The 18,039-nt window shown below is 33.3% G+C and overlaps 1 protein-coding gene across 1 annotated transcript; it reads left to right on the forward strand.

Moving 5' to 3' along the window:
* Nucleotides 1-10,774: 10,774 nt before the first annotated feature.
* Nucleotides 10,775-17,633, forward strand: LOC132721797 (death-associated protein 1-like). Its single transcript, XM_060706174.1, has 4 exons — nucleotides 10,775-10,951; nucleotides 12,707-12,800; nucleotides 13,452-13,509; nucleotides 16,025-17,633. Exons 1-4 carry the CDS (start codon nucleotides 10,900-10,902, stop codon nucleotides 16,142-16,144), a joined length of 324 nt encoding a protein of 107 aa, XP_060562157.1. The 5' UTR covers nucleotides 10,775-10,899; the 3' UTR covers nucleotides 16,145-17,633.
* Nucleotides 17,634-18,039: the final 406 nt, after the last annotated feature.

The following is an 18,039-nucleotide window of genomic DNA, read 5'->3' on the forward strand; positions in this document are numbered from 1 at the left end:
CACGCGGTCAGCAATCCTTAGATTACTAGTCCGACATGTTAACCACTCGGCCCCGCCGCCACTCTCATAAAAGTATGTCTTCGAAACACGATAAAAAGAAATATATTTATGAAATTTCTAAAAGTTAAACTATGTGATATGATATGACATTAAACATTATGATGTGTACAACGTGAAGGTCAAACTTTATGATGTGTACCAGGTAAAGGTAAAACTTAACGATGTCTACAAGATGAAGATCAAACATTATAATGTGTACAACGTGAAGGTAAAACTTTATGATGTGTACAAGGTGAAGGTGAAACTTTATGATGTGTACAAGGTGAAGGCCAAACTTTATGATGTGTACAAGGTGAAGGTCAAACTTTATGATGTGTACAAGGTAAAAATCAAACGTTATGAAATGTACAAGGTTAAGGTCAATATTTATGATGTGTACAAGGTGAAGGTCAAACTTTATGATGTGTACAAGGTGAAGGTCAAACTTTATGATTTGTACAAGGTGAAGGTCAAACTTTATGATGTGTACAAGGTGAAGGTCAAACTTTATGATGTGTACAAGGTGAAGGTCAAACTTTATGATGTGTACAAGGTGAAGGTCAAACTTTATGATGTATACAAGGTAAAAATCAAACTTTATGAAATGTACAAGGTTAAGGTCAATATTTATGATGTGTACAAGGTGAAGGTCAAACTTTATGATGTGTACAAGGTAAAAATCAAACTTTATGAAATGTACAAGGTTAAGGTCAATATTTATGATGTGTACAAGGTGAAGGTCAAACTTTATGATGTGTACAAGGTGAAGGTCAAACTTTATGATGTGTACAAGGTGAAGGTCAAACTTTATGATGTGTACAAGGTGAAGGTCAAACTTTATGATGTGTACAAGGTGAAGGTCAAACTTCATGATATGTACAAGGTGAAGGTTAAACTTCATGATATGTACAAGGTGAAGGTCAAACTTTATGATGTGTACAAGGTGAAGGTCAAACTTTATGATGTGTACAAGGTGAAGGTCAAACTTTATGATATGTACAAGGTAAAGATCAAACTTTCTGATGTTGTACAAGGTGAAGGTCAAACTTTATGATGTGTACAAGGTGAAGGTCAAACTTTCTGATGTGTACAAGGTGAAGTTCAAACTTTATGATGTGTACAAGGTGAAGGTCAAACTTTATGATGTGTACAAGGTGAAGGTCAAACTTTATGATGTGTACAAGGTGAAGGTCAAACTTTATGATGTGTACAAGGTGAAGGTTTAACTTCATGATATGTACAAGGTGAAGGTCAAACTTTATGATGTGTACAAGGTGAAGGTCAAACTTTATGATGTGTACAAGGTGAAGTTCAAACTTTATGATATGTACAAGGTAAAGATCAAACTTCATGATGTGTACAAGGTAAAGGTCAAACTTTATGATGTGTACAAGGTGAAGGTCAAACTTTATGATGTGTACAAGGTGAAGTTTCAAACATTATGATGTGTACAAGGTGAAGGTCAAACTTAATGATGTGTACAAGGTGAAGGTCAAACTTTATGATGTGTACAAGGTGAAGGTCAAACTTTATGATGTGTACAAGGTGAAGGTCAAACTTTATGATGTGTACAAGGTGAAGGTCAAACTTTATGATGTGTACAAGGTGAAGGTCAAACTTTATGATGTGTACAAGGTGAAGGTCAAACTTTATGATGTGTACAAGGTGAAGGTCAAACTTTATGATGTGTACAAGGTGAAGGTCAAACTTTATGATGTGTACAAGGTGAAGGTCAAACTTTATGATATGTACAAGGTGAAGATCAAACTTTATGATGTGTACCAGGTGAAGGTCAAAGTTTATGATGTGTACAAAGTGAAGGTCAAACTTTATGATGTGTAGAAAGTGAAGGTCAGACTACATGATGTGTACAAGGTGAAGGTCAGTACACGAGGTAAGAACACACACACACGCGCACTGATGTTGCAGTTTTTCTGTCATTAATTGTCCTCAACAAATATTTTGACATGTTACGTTGAAATGACAAATAAAGATAACGCTGCATGTTGACTTCAAATATGTTTATTTATGTCTTCTCTCACTGTGCTTGAAACTTGCCATCATTTGCTACTATAAACGTGGATAAAAACACTCTACCTTTCATCAAAGTCAAATATTTTCGTGTTAAATATGGCTGACATGCATACTGATGTACTTTAGTATAATAACTTCATACAGGCAATAGGCCTACTATATACAACACTTTCTTTAAGTTGAATGATAAACGAGGTGTGATTGCAAACTTTGTCGTTATAACGTATCTTCATGTATCATGTGGTATACTTTATAAATGAACTACTTATTTGACATACGCTTTTACTTATTAATCTGAAATTGGCAATTTTAAATGTACTAAAAGCTTGAGAAATTTATTCAGATTTATTTCATAATACACAAAAATTAAATAGAACTACGTGAAAATTAAAAATGATATTTATAGAATACTTCAGGTTAACAAAAAAGATATAAATGATCAAGGCATATTTGACATACGTACGTAAAGTTTTCGTCAAAGATATTTTATGTATTTTATTTTAATATATTTTATTTATTTGTATTTTAATATATTTTACTAAACGTCTATTTCTAAATACTATATATTCCCTATATTACAGAATAATACACGCAAAAAACCCTCATATTTTGAGGAATTGTAGCCATTTATTTAGGTAAGACCACTATGCCATTAAATATGAGCATTATACATTTTATTCTCAATATCTATAGATATTTTGATTAATTTTTCATGAAGATTTAAGGGGATACTCGGGCAAATTATTGACAAAAATATAAAAAATGATCATATATACCCAAACCACGCTAAAATGACATTTTGTAAAAGTCCCAGCATGAATTTCTGTATAAATTCTATATATTTTGGGCTTGAAGCGTAAATATATACAATTATGTTGAACGGAATTTACACGCGGACAGAATCACCGAGTTTTAAAACAAGTCATGTGACTTGAACAAACCCTTGAAGTTACAATAACAGAAATTGTGGATATTATATGATTGAAACATGTCGATTCATTTGATATGTTCTTTAACGTTTCGAGAGTTCACTGTGACAACTATTGTAAAATCTTAACGCTCTAACCTTTAGAAGGAAAAAAGTTTTGTTCCTGTGACTGCCTCGTGTATTCATTTTGAGGACATTTAGAGAATACTAGATGAAACATTCAAAACAAAGAAATGAAAATTTTGCCTGTGTCTCCCTTTAAAGTGAATTGGTCTATAATGGAAGGTATGTAATATCATAAATAATGATGGTGATAGTATTTAGTGTCCAGATTCAAGACTCAAAAGTTTATTCAGCATAAACATACAATATGTTCATTGATATACATATGATATAATGTGCATGTAATATGACAAGAAAGAAAGAAAGAAAGAAACATTTAAACAAACAACATAAGGGAACAACGAGAACAACCCAAACAAACAAACAAAAAAAGAATATTATTATTGAGAAAAGTGCAAAGAAATAGTAATATGCATTTATTAAACAATCAGATTTATAGATTATACGTATCTCGTTTACATGTAGCTAGGTATAAATACTTTGCCAGTTTATTCATAATACTTTATTTGGCTAGATGTCATGATATTTCTAAATTTCTGGATATTATGTCAAGAACAGTAATAATTAGGAAAGCAACGATGTCTTATTTCTCTATAAAAGGGAGACATTAATGAAAAATGATACTCATTTTCAACTACATTCATGTTACAACGTAAATATACGTGATAGTAACCAACACTTCCCCCTTCTGGCAACCCCCTGATGTATCTTTTGGATGGGGGACGGCGCCGAAAAAGTGCTCACTTTTTTAGCAACATTTCTCAAACGAAAACATGTGTTTGGGGCCAAAATAGGACATTTTTTCACTATTTCAGGCCTAATAAGGGGGGGGGGGTCGAAAGTGCGTTGTTTCGCGTATAAATGAGGTAAAGGGTTAAAAGCCCATTATGCCTCGGAAAAGCAATCGTGTTTTTAAATCTTAAAAACTTTGTATTTTTGGTATCTTGTTACAGTTTCCAAATATTGCCACAAAGATGAACTATCTTTTACTTCTTTTGCTCTGTTGGCAATGTATATAATCGTAGTGAATGAGAATTTTGTATGGTAGTCAAAATACTACTTTGTTTACATTTTGCTACCTTTACGACACATTACTGCAAATTCAGCGCAACTTTCTTTCGTTGTTAAACATTTAAAATGCTCTAAATCCATTATTAAAACATTATTAAACACATGTTTGACAGTTCTAAAGAATTAGAATATTATGGATTCCTGAGGCATATTGTGCCTTTACCAAAATAACAAATGTAAAGACATAACATTCTCTAAATATAAAGTAACTTCATGAGTTTGTGCTCTGAAAGTGGTATACAAGGTTAATACAATATTTTCGACAAGTAAACCATGTTCGAGCACATTTTAATGAAGTATACAAAACGAAAACCGTTTTAAAGTCAGGTCGTCCGAATAAGTGCATGTGAATAAGAGGCATATATTAATATGCCCCAGAAATCCATATCTTTTTAATTTCATTAGAAATGTCAAACATGTGTTTAAAAATGTTTCAAAACTTTTATTTAAGATGAAATTTCATTTGATAACAATACAAATTAGAATCTACAAACTGGAACAAACTAAGGACAAAATTTATTATCTAGATAAGTCAACGAAAGCCAACTTACATGTATGTTAGCTAAACATGTATTGCCAATCACAGGAAAAGTATGATAAAAATGCGTTCAGAATCAATGGACTTTGATGACAGTTGACTATTAAAATAAACAAATTAAAATAAACAATACTATGATCTATCAAAATCTAGTTAATCCGTGTTGTAAAAATGCTTAGTTGTCCTTAAAGTGGATTGGTCTGCAAGATTGTCCATATACTTCTCAAATATTGATAAAAACAATATAAAATGGATCGTTTGAATATTCTTATAAAAACAGTTGTGTGAAACAAGAAAATGTTGATATAGTTCTAAGTATGAATATGATGAAAACACGTGTTTTTTTTTCAGTTACAAAAGGCACAAAACTAAAGGAAATGGAAACAACAGGTCAACAGCTACTAATAAAATCCGTGATTCCGAACTATTACCGTATACCGCATTCTAGAAAATTTTATTATCTGCTATATAAATTATGTAATATTGGATCATATATCATACATTTGTCAACAACATGCAATTTAATAATTTTTTCGTGGTTAGTTGTTTTATCTTATACTAAATACTATCAACAAATTATTTGTTGTATTTCAGGCCTTCCATTACAGACCAATTCACTTTAAAGAAATATTTAAAATTTATATATTATGACTATTTGAAATATATAGAGGGATATATAACTCGAAAGCGTTTGAGTGAGAATTAAAGGCCCATTTTGCCCCGATATGTTTTTATACTTATTTCTCAAATTAAAGCGTTTTATTTGTGGTGTTCCATTGCAGTTTCCAACAATTAAGTTACTCACTGGCCAATAACCAGAATCATCTTTTGTTTCTGTTGCATTTTGGCAATCAGAACATGTTTACTGATTTAGCATTCTGTTGGCCAATAACCAGAACTGCTTTTTGGCAATTATATTAGAACATGTCTACTGATTTAGCATTCTGTGGAAGACGTCATTTTAAAAATAAATAATTATTTAAATTATATTTAAATTTAAATTATTTAACTAAGAAACATAAATGAGAAGTTCTTACCTTGTGAGGACACCTTAGCTGAAACATTCCCACTTGAACAGATGTACACTTAGCTTGTTATTTCTTGATAAATAACGCGTCAACACAAAATAACACGCTTAAAATCTTACCAAATTAATTACCAAATCAAGATGACGTGAAAATGAGCAACGCTGTTAAAGTAGATATCTAAATTGCATTTTGTTTTAAGTAAACTCGCGTATTTCGTGAAAAGTTTGGAGAAAAATCACTAACACACAGTGAACTAGGTGTAAGATATGATAATCAAACAAAAGTACCATAATTAAATATACATGTTTACATAAAAATAGTAATTCTATTAAAAAACAATAACTTAACTTATTGCAAATGAAAATGAGTTTCGTTAAATAAAAAATACTCAGGACATATACAAGGCTTGATGAGATTTAATAGCCTTCCTTTCGTCGATGAAAATATTCATTTCACCCTCTTTCTCTTTATATTAGTTAACATTGTCATCGCTGGATTGTTGCATCAACACAGAGTGGTGGCATCAACACAGAGTGGTAGCATCAACACAGGGTGGTAGCATCAACACAGAGTGGTGGCATCAACACAGGGTGGTAGCATCAACACAGGTGGTAAGCATCAACACAGGGTGGTAGCATCAACACAGGGTGGTAGCATCAACACAGGGTGGTAACATCAACACAGGTGGTAACATCAACACAGGGTGGTAGCATCAACACAAGGTGGTGGCATCACACAGGGCATCAACACAGGGTGGTAACATCAACACAGTGTGGTGGCATCAACACAGGGTGGTAACATCAACACAGGTGGTACATCAATACAGGTGGTAACATCAACACAAGGTGGTGGCATCAACACAGGTGGTAGCATCAACACAGGGTGGTAACATCAACACAGGGTGGTAACATCAACACAGGGTGGTAGCATCAACACAGGTGGTAACATCAACACAGGGGTGGCATCAACACAGGGTATCAACACAGGGGTAGCATCAACACAGGGTGGTAGCATCAACACAGGGTGGTGGCATCAACACAGGGTGGCATCAACATCAACATCAACACGGGTGGTAAGCATCAACACAGGGTGGTAGCATCAACACACAGGGTGGTAGCATCAAACACAGGGTGGTAACATCAACACAAGGTGGTAACATCAACACAGGGTGGTAGCATCAATACAAGGTGGTAACATCATCAACACAGGGTGGTAACATCAACACAAGGTGGTAGCATCAACACAGGTGGTAACATCAACACAGGGTGGTAACATCAACACAAGTGGTAACATCAACACAGTGTGGTAACATCAACACAGGGTGGTAGCATCAAACACAGGTGGTAACATCAACACAAGGTGTTAACATCAACACAAGGTGGTAGCATCAACACAAGGTGATAGCATCAACACAAGGTGGTAGCATCAATACAGGGTGGTAACATCAACACAAGGTGGTAACATCAACACAGGGTGGTAACATCAACACATGGTGGTAACATCAACACAGGGTGGTGGCATCACACAGGGATCAACACAGGGTGGTGGCATCAACACAGGGTGGTAGCATCAACACAGGGTGGTAACATCAACACAGAGTGGTAGCATCAATACAGGGTGGTAACATCAATACAGGGTGGTAACATCAATACAGGGTGGTAACATCAACACAAGGTGGTAACATCAACACAGGGTGGTAACATCAATACAGGGTGGTAACATCAACACAGGGTGGTAACATCAATACAGGGTGGTAACATCAACACAGGGTGGTAACATCAACACAGAGTGGTAGCATCAATACAAGGTGGTAACATCAACACAAGGTGGTAACATCAACACAGGGTGGTAACATCAACACATGGTGGTAACATCAACACAGGGTGGTGGCATCACACAGGGATCAACACAGGGTGGTGGCATCAACACAGGGTGGTGGCATCAACACAGGGTGGTAACATCAACACAGGGTGGTAGCATCAACACATGGTGGTGGCATCACACAGGGATCAACACAGGGTGGTATCAACAGAGTGTAGTGGCATCAACACAGGATGGTGACATCAACACAGGATGGTTACATCAATACAGGGTGGTAGCATCAACACAGGGTGGTGGCATCAACACAGGGAAGTGGCATCAACACAGGGTAGTGGCATCAACACAGGGTGGTGGCATCAACACAGGGTGGTAACATCAACACAGGGTGGTAGCAACAACACAGAGTGGTGGCATCAACACAGGGTGGTGGCATCAACACAGGGTAGTGGCATCAACACAGGGTGGTAGCATCAACACAGCGTGGTAGCATCAACACAGGGTGGTAGCAACAACACAGGGAAGTGGCATCAACACGTACAGGGTAGTGGCATCAACACAAGGTGGTAGCATCAACACAGCGTGGTAGCATCAACACAGGGTGGTTCCATCAAACACAGGGTGGTAGCATCAACACAGGGTGGTAGCATCAACACAGGGTGGAAGCATCAACACAGGGTGGAAGCATCAACACAGGGTAGAAGCATCATTACACAGAGTGGTGCATCAACACAGGCCGCGTGGTGGCATCAACACAGGGTGGAAGCATCAACACAAGGTGGTAGCATCAACACAGGATGGTAGCATCAACACAGGATGGTAGCATCAACACAGGATGGTAGCATCAACACAAGGTTAAAGTTTATAAATGTGTAATAGTCATTATGAACCTTTCGCAAGGTTATTTTTACATATATCACACCAAATATCCTTTTTGTATATCAGAAAATCGAAGATTAATAATAACCATAAATAGAATCTATATGTAAATTATTTTATTTCTAACCAAAAAATCAAAATATATGGAGATAAATGTCTTTAATACATTTAATATTCCATTGTAATAATAGAACAAGTAATGTTAAAACATATTCACGTTAATCAATAAATGAACAAATACATTTGTAACTGTACATTAAGGGAAGCAACTGTGTTTAACTTGTAAACTTGCACGTTGTACTGTTTCTCTCCCTTGAATAAGTGCTTACTTACTGTTTATCTATGGAGGGCGGTTATTGCCAAAATTCCAGACAAAAGGAACACTTTACATGTCCAACCTGCCTCCATATTTATCAGAACAGATCTTGTTCAGTTCCTTTATTCTACTGTTGTAAACAGTTTTAAAATTGTCAAAGGTTCAATCCTTTTTATATTTTATTTCTCATTATTTAGTTTTTGACGCTGTAAATTGACATATATAAATATGTACATTAATTGCATGATAAAAATATGATTGAGCTTTTCTATTGTTTTTCCTTCCTTATTTAAGTACGGTGTTACTGTATTTAACATGACAATTAATTCTGCGCCTCTGGTTTGCTCAGTTAGTAGAGCATGAGGTCATAGGATATCTGAGTTTCAAGATTGTGTTGGATATTGTATAACAATTTGGCTGCTGGTGTTATCTTGAATGTCTCCAGCACTCCGTGTTCGTGTCTCAAGCACTCCGTGTTATTGACTCCAGCACTCTGTGTTCATGTCACCAGCAATCTATTTTCATCTGCATACTGGCCATATTGGCACATTGGCATGAACCAATCATAAGGCATTACATATAATGATGTATCGATGTGTTAAGAATTTGGGCAGTAACTAGCAGAAAGACTTGCTGTCACAAATTCACAATGTAGGAACAATTGTTATGTAGGCCAAACTGCCTATTAGTCTATGACTTAAATAAACTGATTATAATTACACTTCCTTCAAATTATAAATGTAGATGTATTTATGGTTTACAGTATAAATCTAGAAATTAAAGTTTCAAGCTACTTTCAACATTTTAGTTAAGACAACATGATCATTTAGGACATCACAGCTGTTTGTCAATTGTCCACAATTTATTGAAATGACATCTCTGAAACCACAAGGTTAGATTTGATGGACATTTGCAGACAAGGGTTGTTAATTGTTTTATTTTATTTTATTTTTTTTTTTGGGGGGGGGAGGGGGCATTTTTTTATTTCTATAATTTTTTATGTTGTTTTTATATATTTATTTTTCTGCCCCTTTTATTCTCCCCGTTCAAATGACCATTATGGGTCGGGGAACTATCCCTTACTGACCTTGCAAAATCACTTTTGCATATAAATATACAGCAGTTATAATTTAACAAAAAAATCATGATTTCAATAAAGTGGGTTATGGTCATATCCTAATTAATGGCCCCTTTTTATTAGTTAAAAATGGTTGAATTAAAAAGATAGAATGATGATATGGATTGGGAGTGTTAATTAGGCCAGGTTTTATTGAATATTTCTACCATGTCGTTTTTAACGCTATTATTTGTTCAAGTTCAAAACGTCCCAGATTTTAATTTTGTTCCAAATTGTTCAAATTTTGGGAACACTGATTTGAATTTACATTTGTATATGTGTTACTTTTGCAAGCAAATGTATAATTATAAGTTACCGGAGGGGTGGTGTACCTGGAACATAATACCAGAAAGTGTATTGTCAGCAAAAACGGTACATTCATTTGAAAGGCGAAGAATAGTTTTTTGAGGTTTTGATTCACAAAACAGTTTTTAACGAAAGGCATGCATGAGATAAAGTTGTGTTTTTAAAATATATCAGCGTATACATTATTGTAAATAAGGATAATATGGGAACAACATTCGCATTAATGTATCATCAGCCTTTTGAGAAATTGTAAATGTGAAATTTCTAGAGTATTTTTTCAGAAACAAAGTTCTACAGCTTTTCTTGCATTCTTAATTTCAGTTATATGAAAAAATGTTTCTAATTCATTGATGTGATTGAGAAACAGGCCCAAAATATAAAGTATAAAAAACACATGGGTAGGGCCCTATAATGATTTGTTTATAAAGACTCCATATGGTGCCCACAGTGATATATAGTTGTGCAATATTAATTGATATGGGACTGATGTGCAATATTAATTGATATGGGACTCATGTGCTTAAATTTGGTGTCTTTATACCTATACTTAAGAATTTGGTAGCATTTACCCACAATATGCGCTCTTGTTTACACAAAAGTTGGTGACGTCATTCATCACTGCAACGCGTCGATAAATACCCAATTAGTTTGCATATTTTTGTACTTTTAAGTGATAAAATTTGTTGTCAGTATATTGTCAATATGTCAGATGCTTCAGAAGATCCAAATCTTAAAGCTGGACACGCCCCTGCAGGTTTGATATTGATTGTTTTTCACAGATTAACTATTTACTTTTTTATTGTTATTTAATTTAGTGGGTGGGGTAATTTAAAAACGCAAAAACTTGAAATACCATGCATTTTTTTTTTACAGAAGCAAAGCCCCGGTTAGAATTTTGATTCAAAGAGTATTTAGCTAGACTTTAGAATATGTCCGTGGCTATCATGGACATTTTACACAAAATTAATTATTATTTCTTTAGTACCCGTTTATGTTTCTAGCTCTTACAGGCGCTGGTCACATAATGAAATATTTTACATGATTGGCCTTTATATGTTTACAAAGATATAAGGTCCCCAATGTAACAAAAACATCATGCAGAACAAACAAGAACACTGCGGCAAGAAGCGACCAGATCACGGTTATCTCTTTGTGGTCGCCATTTGAAAGCATCAATCCAAGTGCTAACACTTTTTATTTCATTTGAAATCCCTCAAATAGCAAAAAAAATTGGGAAAAGTTTCGCAAAATGTCATTATTTTAAATTCCTGGATTGAAATTTTTACTCATTTCTTTGCTATTTGAAGAATTTTAATGAAATAAAAAGCGTTAACGCTTGTATTGATCCTTTTGACTGGCGACCAACCGTGATCTGGTTTTTTCTTGCAGCAGTGTTCAGCATGATGTTTTTGTTCTGTTGGAGACCTTATATCTTAAAATAGTATATAGCCCATATAAAACTTTAAAAAGTTTGTTTCAAGCACCTGTGCTCTTACTAAACATGTAACTCTTTGAGTCGAATTACTTTTTGTGTTTTACAGTTAATGGTCAGTGTTATGGGTTAGGGTTAAAGGGTTATGGTTAGGATTTTTACACATAAATTTTGCTGCGGACTGATTCTTTAAGTGCTTCAAGTATTTACCTCCAATTTTGATTATGAAAGGGTTTTTGAACTTTAGTATAATACAACATTTTCATACATATTCATTTCAAGAAGGACTGGTGTGTGGGAGGAACTATACAATGTTAGTCCAACTAGATTCTCTAATTAGACTTATCAAAGACGCCATCATATTAGTGAAGGGGCAATGTCTTTTTTCCAAGTTTATGTTACCTTCGTTAAAATTATGCCCTTAAAGATGTAAAGGTATAAATTATAAATGAGGCTGAGAACGTTCAGTAACTTTAAATTGAAATGTTCATCAGTTTATGATCTCAGTATATTATAAGCTACAAGCATTTAACCCATGAGGTTAAAGTCTCATCACAAGCACTTGATTAAGCACCAGTCAATTATAAATACTCCAATCACAATATGTAATTTTTACAGGGCTTTTTTTTTCAATTTTGGGGAAACGGCCTGGCCTTTCAGTTGGGGAAAAAATGTGCGATAAAATGACATTTTGGGGAAAATCTATTACATTAAAAAATGAGTTGATAACTTTAAAATTAACAATAAACACATGCCCTAAAAGTCAGCAGAGTCATAAACAATGAAAAAAGTTCAGATCTTTGGCCTTGAATTCCTTAAACATACAAAACCACTTTTTTTTAGTTGGAATCACTTTAGTCAATATCATTTGTGATGTTGCCAAGCTTCAACATTGTTGTAACCTCCTCACACACCTCCCCTATTTATTTCAAAATATAGCAAAAAAAACCCTGTGTATACACACATTTATATTTATATCATGTCAGTATCTAGATCAAGCCGTGAAACAAACAAATATATAGTAATGTATAACCACATTTCAAGTGATTCATTAATCTCTGTATTGTTTTGTTTCAGTCAAGGTTGGTGGGATGCGTGTAACCACTCACAAGAAGCCTGAAAAACCAGAAGAAGAAAAACCGGCAGAAGATGAAGCAGAGGAATTTGAAGTGTATGTTTCTTATACAAAATACAATGCATGTGCACTTCAGCTATTAACTTACAAAGTTTAAAGCATAAATTATCAACACAAATTATGTTTTATAATGTCATAGCCAGTGTTCCATTCTATTTCCCATTGCCTTATTTTAACTTATTGTATTAATTTTCAGTTATGACAACCAAGTACTTTCATTTTATTATGCCCTCGTCACAATAAAACAATTTGTGTTTATATTATTAATTATAAAGATTTTTAAATGGTTGTTTGGAAATTGAACTTAAGCCACTAGGCATGGGTTATATTGCAAGCAATCATTTATAGACGGTCATATAACCTGTCAGGAATATTTATATTAAATCTGTTATACAGCAAGCTTCCTTTTTTAGAGAAAAAAGTGAGGTTTCTTCATAAATTGACATCAGCCATGTATATAAAATAATACAAATGTCACAATTATCCAATGAAAAGTGATGTTACAAACATTCATTATTATACAATGTAAGTGTATCTGTTGTAAAAGTGAGGTTCTATTTTGGAAACCATGTAATGTTTAATTCATAGATCTGTCTATATGTAATATTCAACATGTTCTAACTTTTAAAATGTCAGATCATAGGTTGATGAACTTTTATAATAAGATCTGTTTTTTTATATCATCAGGCCTGAGAAAGTGGACAAACATCATCAACAGATATTGCTATCAGGAGCTGTAACCAAAGTAAGTATTGACCAGTGTGTCCGTTTGACCCTTGAAATTACTCTTTGACCCTTCAAATTACCTAAAGGTCTGATTTGATCTTAACTGGAGGGTCAAATTTTGTAAAATTATGAGGATTTTGTCTTGTAGTTGGTTTAATTTAGTCACAATGACCATTAAGATTACCTGGCTAGCAGAATCCTGCATTCTAGGCTTGTGTTTGTGTTGTGATTAGGGGTGTCACGTTTATCCATTTAAACTTGTTCTGTTTGCTTTAAGCTATTTTGTCTTGTATGGTACGGTTCTAACGGACAACAGTTACTCCATTGTTGAGTAATGTGAACAACAATGTGCTATCTTCTCAAAAAAGAAGTTAATGTTAAAAAGCAAAGTAATTCTTTTAGTACAGCCAGTAAAATGTTTAACATGGTTAGTAAGTTGCCGTTAAAAACGTTTTGCTAACTGCGGCTCCCCTAGTTTTGATCAAGCTAAGCAGAACATTATTACTGCATCAATAGTATAATTTAATAAAATTGTGTAAAGGTTGTAATGTTTTGGTATTCTGGCAATGGTCAATTATGTTTATGGCCTGATGTGGAATTGTGTCAATAGATTGATGGCAAAATAAGGTATTATGTTAATGGGCTAAATGTAATAATGTAGTATTATGTTAATGGGTTTATGGCACAATATGGTATTATGTTAATGGGTTTATGGCATAATATGGTATTATGTTAATGGGCTAAATGTGATATTGTGTCAATTGCTATTATGTAATAATGTAGTATTATGTTAATGGGTTTATGGCACAATATGGTATTATGTTAATGGGTTTATGGCATAATATGGTATTATGTTAATGGGCTAAATGTGATATTGTGTCAATTGCTATTATGTAATAATGTAGTATTATGTTAATGGTTTATGGCACAATATGGTATTATGTTAATGGGTTTATGGCATAATATGGTATTATGTTAATGGGCTAAATGTGATATTGTGTCAATTGCTATTATGTAATAATGTAGTATTATGTTAATGGGTTTATGGCACAATATGGTATTATGTTAATGGGTTTATGGCATAATATGGTATTATGTTAATGGGCTAAATGTGATATTGTGTCAATTGCTATTATGTAATAATGTAGTATTATGTTAATGGGTTTATGGCACAATATGGTATTATGTTAATGGGTTTATGGCATAATATGGTATTGTGTTAATGGGTTTATGGCATAATATGGTATTATGTTAATGGGCTAAATGTGATATTGTGTCAATTGCTATTATGTAATAATGTAGTATTATGTTAATGGGTTTATGGCACAATATGGTATTATGTTAATGGGTTTATGGCATAATATGGTATTATGTTAATGGGCGAAATGTGATATTGTGTCAATTGCTATTATGTAATAATGTAGTATTATGTTAATGGGTTTATGACACAATATGGTATTATGTTAATGGGTTTATGGCATAATATGGTATTGTGTTAATGGGTTTATGGCATAATATGGTATTATGTTAATGGGCTAAATGTGATATTGTGTCAATTGCTATTATGTAATAATGTTGTATTATGTTAATGGGTTTATGGCACAATATGGTATTATGTTAATGGGTTTATGGCATAATATGGTATTGTGTTAATGGGTTTATGGCATAATGTGGTATTGAGTCAATAGGTTTATGGCATAATGAAGTATTGTGTTAATGGGTTTATGGCATAATATGATACTGTGTCATTGGGATTATGGGCATAATGTGCTGTTGTGTAAATGGGTTTATGGTATGGTATCAATTGGTTTATGGGCAAAATGTCTTATTGTATGATTGGTTTTTGGCATAAAATGGAAGTGTGTCAGGATTTCTATGGTGTAATGCAGTATTGTATCAGTGTCTGTGGTACAGTGTGTCATTTGAATTATGATTCATTTCTAGCTTACCTAAGCAAAATATTATCATAGTTTGTCTGCTGTCTGCCATTCATCCTAACCTATTATGTCATCAGACTACATTTCCTCCTAAACTAAATATTGTAATTTCACAGCAATGATTCTTAGGTGACCCTCTTCGAAAGTTATATATATGAATCCAGTCTGATGCAAAAGTAGGTCACACTGTAGTAAAAAAAGAGACTGTAAAAATGGAAGTCTTTAAAATAACTATGATGCCCTAAGCTTGGAAATCTGGCATGAAGCTCTACCTTGTGGTTCTGCACAAAAGATAGATCTACTTTAATCATGATAATATTGTGAAATGTGGCTCTGTCCTGGATGTCACTTAATTTATAGAGTTTATATAGAATTATGTATGAACAAAAATGATAAAAACTTTATTTTTGGGAAAAATTTTCCAGAGGGGAAGATGCCTATAAACGGCCTCTGCAATAGAAGGGGGAAAAATCCTTGTAATTTAAGTTACTTTACAGAGTAGAATGTCTGAATTACATTTACAGAAATTTGAGGATTTTCATTGGTAAGCTGTGAAAAATATTAATTGAATTTGGAATATTTTATTCTACATTTTAGGGGGACAAAGATTTTCCAGAAGCAGCCGTCAAGGCAATTCATGAAAAACGTCCACTGCCTACGCATGATAATAGACCAACCCACTCACCTCAGAAAATAATTCAGCAGCCAAGAAAATAGTCCAGTCACATGACTTGTTCATTAAATGGAAACCATGGTGATTTTGGTGCATCCTGGAATTGAAAAGACTTAAAAAGTTTGAATTTTTGGTGGAAGGACAATATTGACTGTAATTTTAGAATAGAAGAATATTAAATACCACTGGAATGGTACTGGAGTTTGTTTGTATGTTTAATCATATTCTGTTTTGTATCAAATAATGAAAAAAAAATATCAGGAATTATTCAAATTTAATGATGCATTTTAAGCTTTTCCATTATGTTGATGCTTATAAGAAGCTACCTTGCTCACCCATGTTTCTGCATTTAACACAATCACGGTCTAGGGTTTGATATTTATCTTTCTTACAACCTAATGAAACCATTCTCTTGCATTTGACAGCCATGATTTCAGCATACTGCCCTTGACCATATCAACTTTATCCAAGATTATTACTGAGTTATTTCACCTTTGAGAACTTCAAAACAAAACCAAAAATAAAAATAACCCTGGTGATAGTTTAGCATTGGAGGTTAAATTCTACATTTTTCTGCTGAAAGCATTTACTGAAGTTTTCAAAATAGATATATCTTCTGGCGATAATTTGATACATATTGGTCATAACTGCAGCATGAAACAAGTTAATTAAATCTTGTAGGGAAAATTCCTAACAAAACAATGTTACAAAATATTGATTTTTCTATAGCTAATGTGGAGTACAACAAACTTTTGATTAAACAATTACACAGTGGAAATATCACTTTTATACTTGTTAATGAAATGTTGGGGAGTCGTCGGTTATTGGCTAATGCTCTACATGTATGATGGCTCATTATATCCAAACATAATTTCGTAAATGAAAAACTATACTTGTTAAAGAAACTTTTACTGTCAATGTGACAACTCCTGTTTATTTTGATGTCATTAAATGTTCTTTTTATTGTTATAGAAATAATTTGAGGTTAAAATTTGCTGTTCAAATTCAATTGAAAAAGTATGTGTTTTTAAAAAGAGCAAAAAGTAATATAAATACAGTGCTCATAATTATTTGGAAAAAGGTAATGGAGAAAAAAGAACTTATAACAAGCATAGAAAATCATCAGTATATTATAATGTTGCATTTTGTCATCTACAGTCTTGTCCATTGGTGAAAAGTATGAACTCTAATGAAAGAAAATTGAAATTAATTGTTGAATAACTGTCTATATAGCAAACATTTTGTTCTGAAATCATTTGAGTCGCGCCATGACAAAACCAACGTAATGTTTTTGAGACCAGCATGGATCCTGATCAGACTGCGCGGATGCACAGGCTGGTCTGGACCCATGGTTGTCGCAAACGCATTATGTTGGTTTTGTGATGGCACAGCTCATTTGCTTTTCAGTTAATAAATTGATGAATTATCAATATGGTTAAATATTTTCAAATCACATGATTTGATATTTTTTTAAGTTAGTGTAAAATTAAACTTTCAATCTTGTGCAATCTTCAAATAAATGTTTTTACAATGTACATGTGTATCTTTTTAATGTGTGCTACTTCTCACAGTGTGTATGGTAAAAAAAAATATTCAAACTTCAGTCATAGTTTTCTGTTGTTTTTGTTTTTTGTTTTTTTTTTCAATTTATATTTTTCTGTTTCAGTGGGTGACCTGTAAAATATAAGGAAGAACTTTGAATTATTTTAAAAGTTACTTTTACATGAGGCAAGGCAGTAAAATTACAAAAATTCTTGGACATTTCTTACTTTGTATCTAGGTAGACAAATGTATAAACTTGATAAACTGCAACCATTGTTGTCTTAACACTTAAAGGAACTCCACTGAGGTTTATAAGCCTTAAAACATAAAATCTTAATTTTTCACATAGATAAACATGAGCACTTAAAACAGAAATATAAATAAGATATAATGAAGA

This window comes from Ruditapes philippinarum, unplaced genomic scaffold (genome assembly GCF_026571515.1).
Source record: "Ruditapes philippinarum isolate M1 unplaced genomic scaffold, ASM2657151v2 ctg5680_1_1_1_1, whole genome shotgun sequence".
Taxonomy (NCBI): Eukaryota; Metazoa; Mollusca; class Bivalvia; order Venerida; family Veneridae; genus Ruditapes; species Ruditapes philippinarum.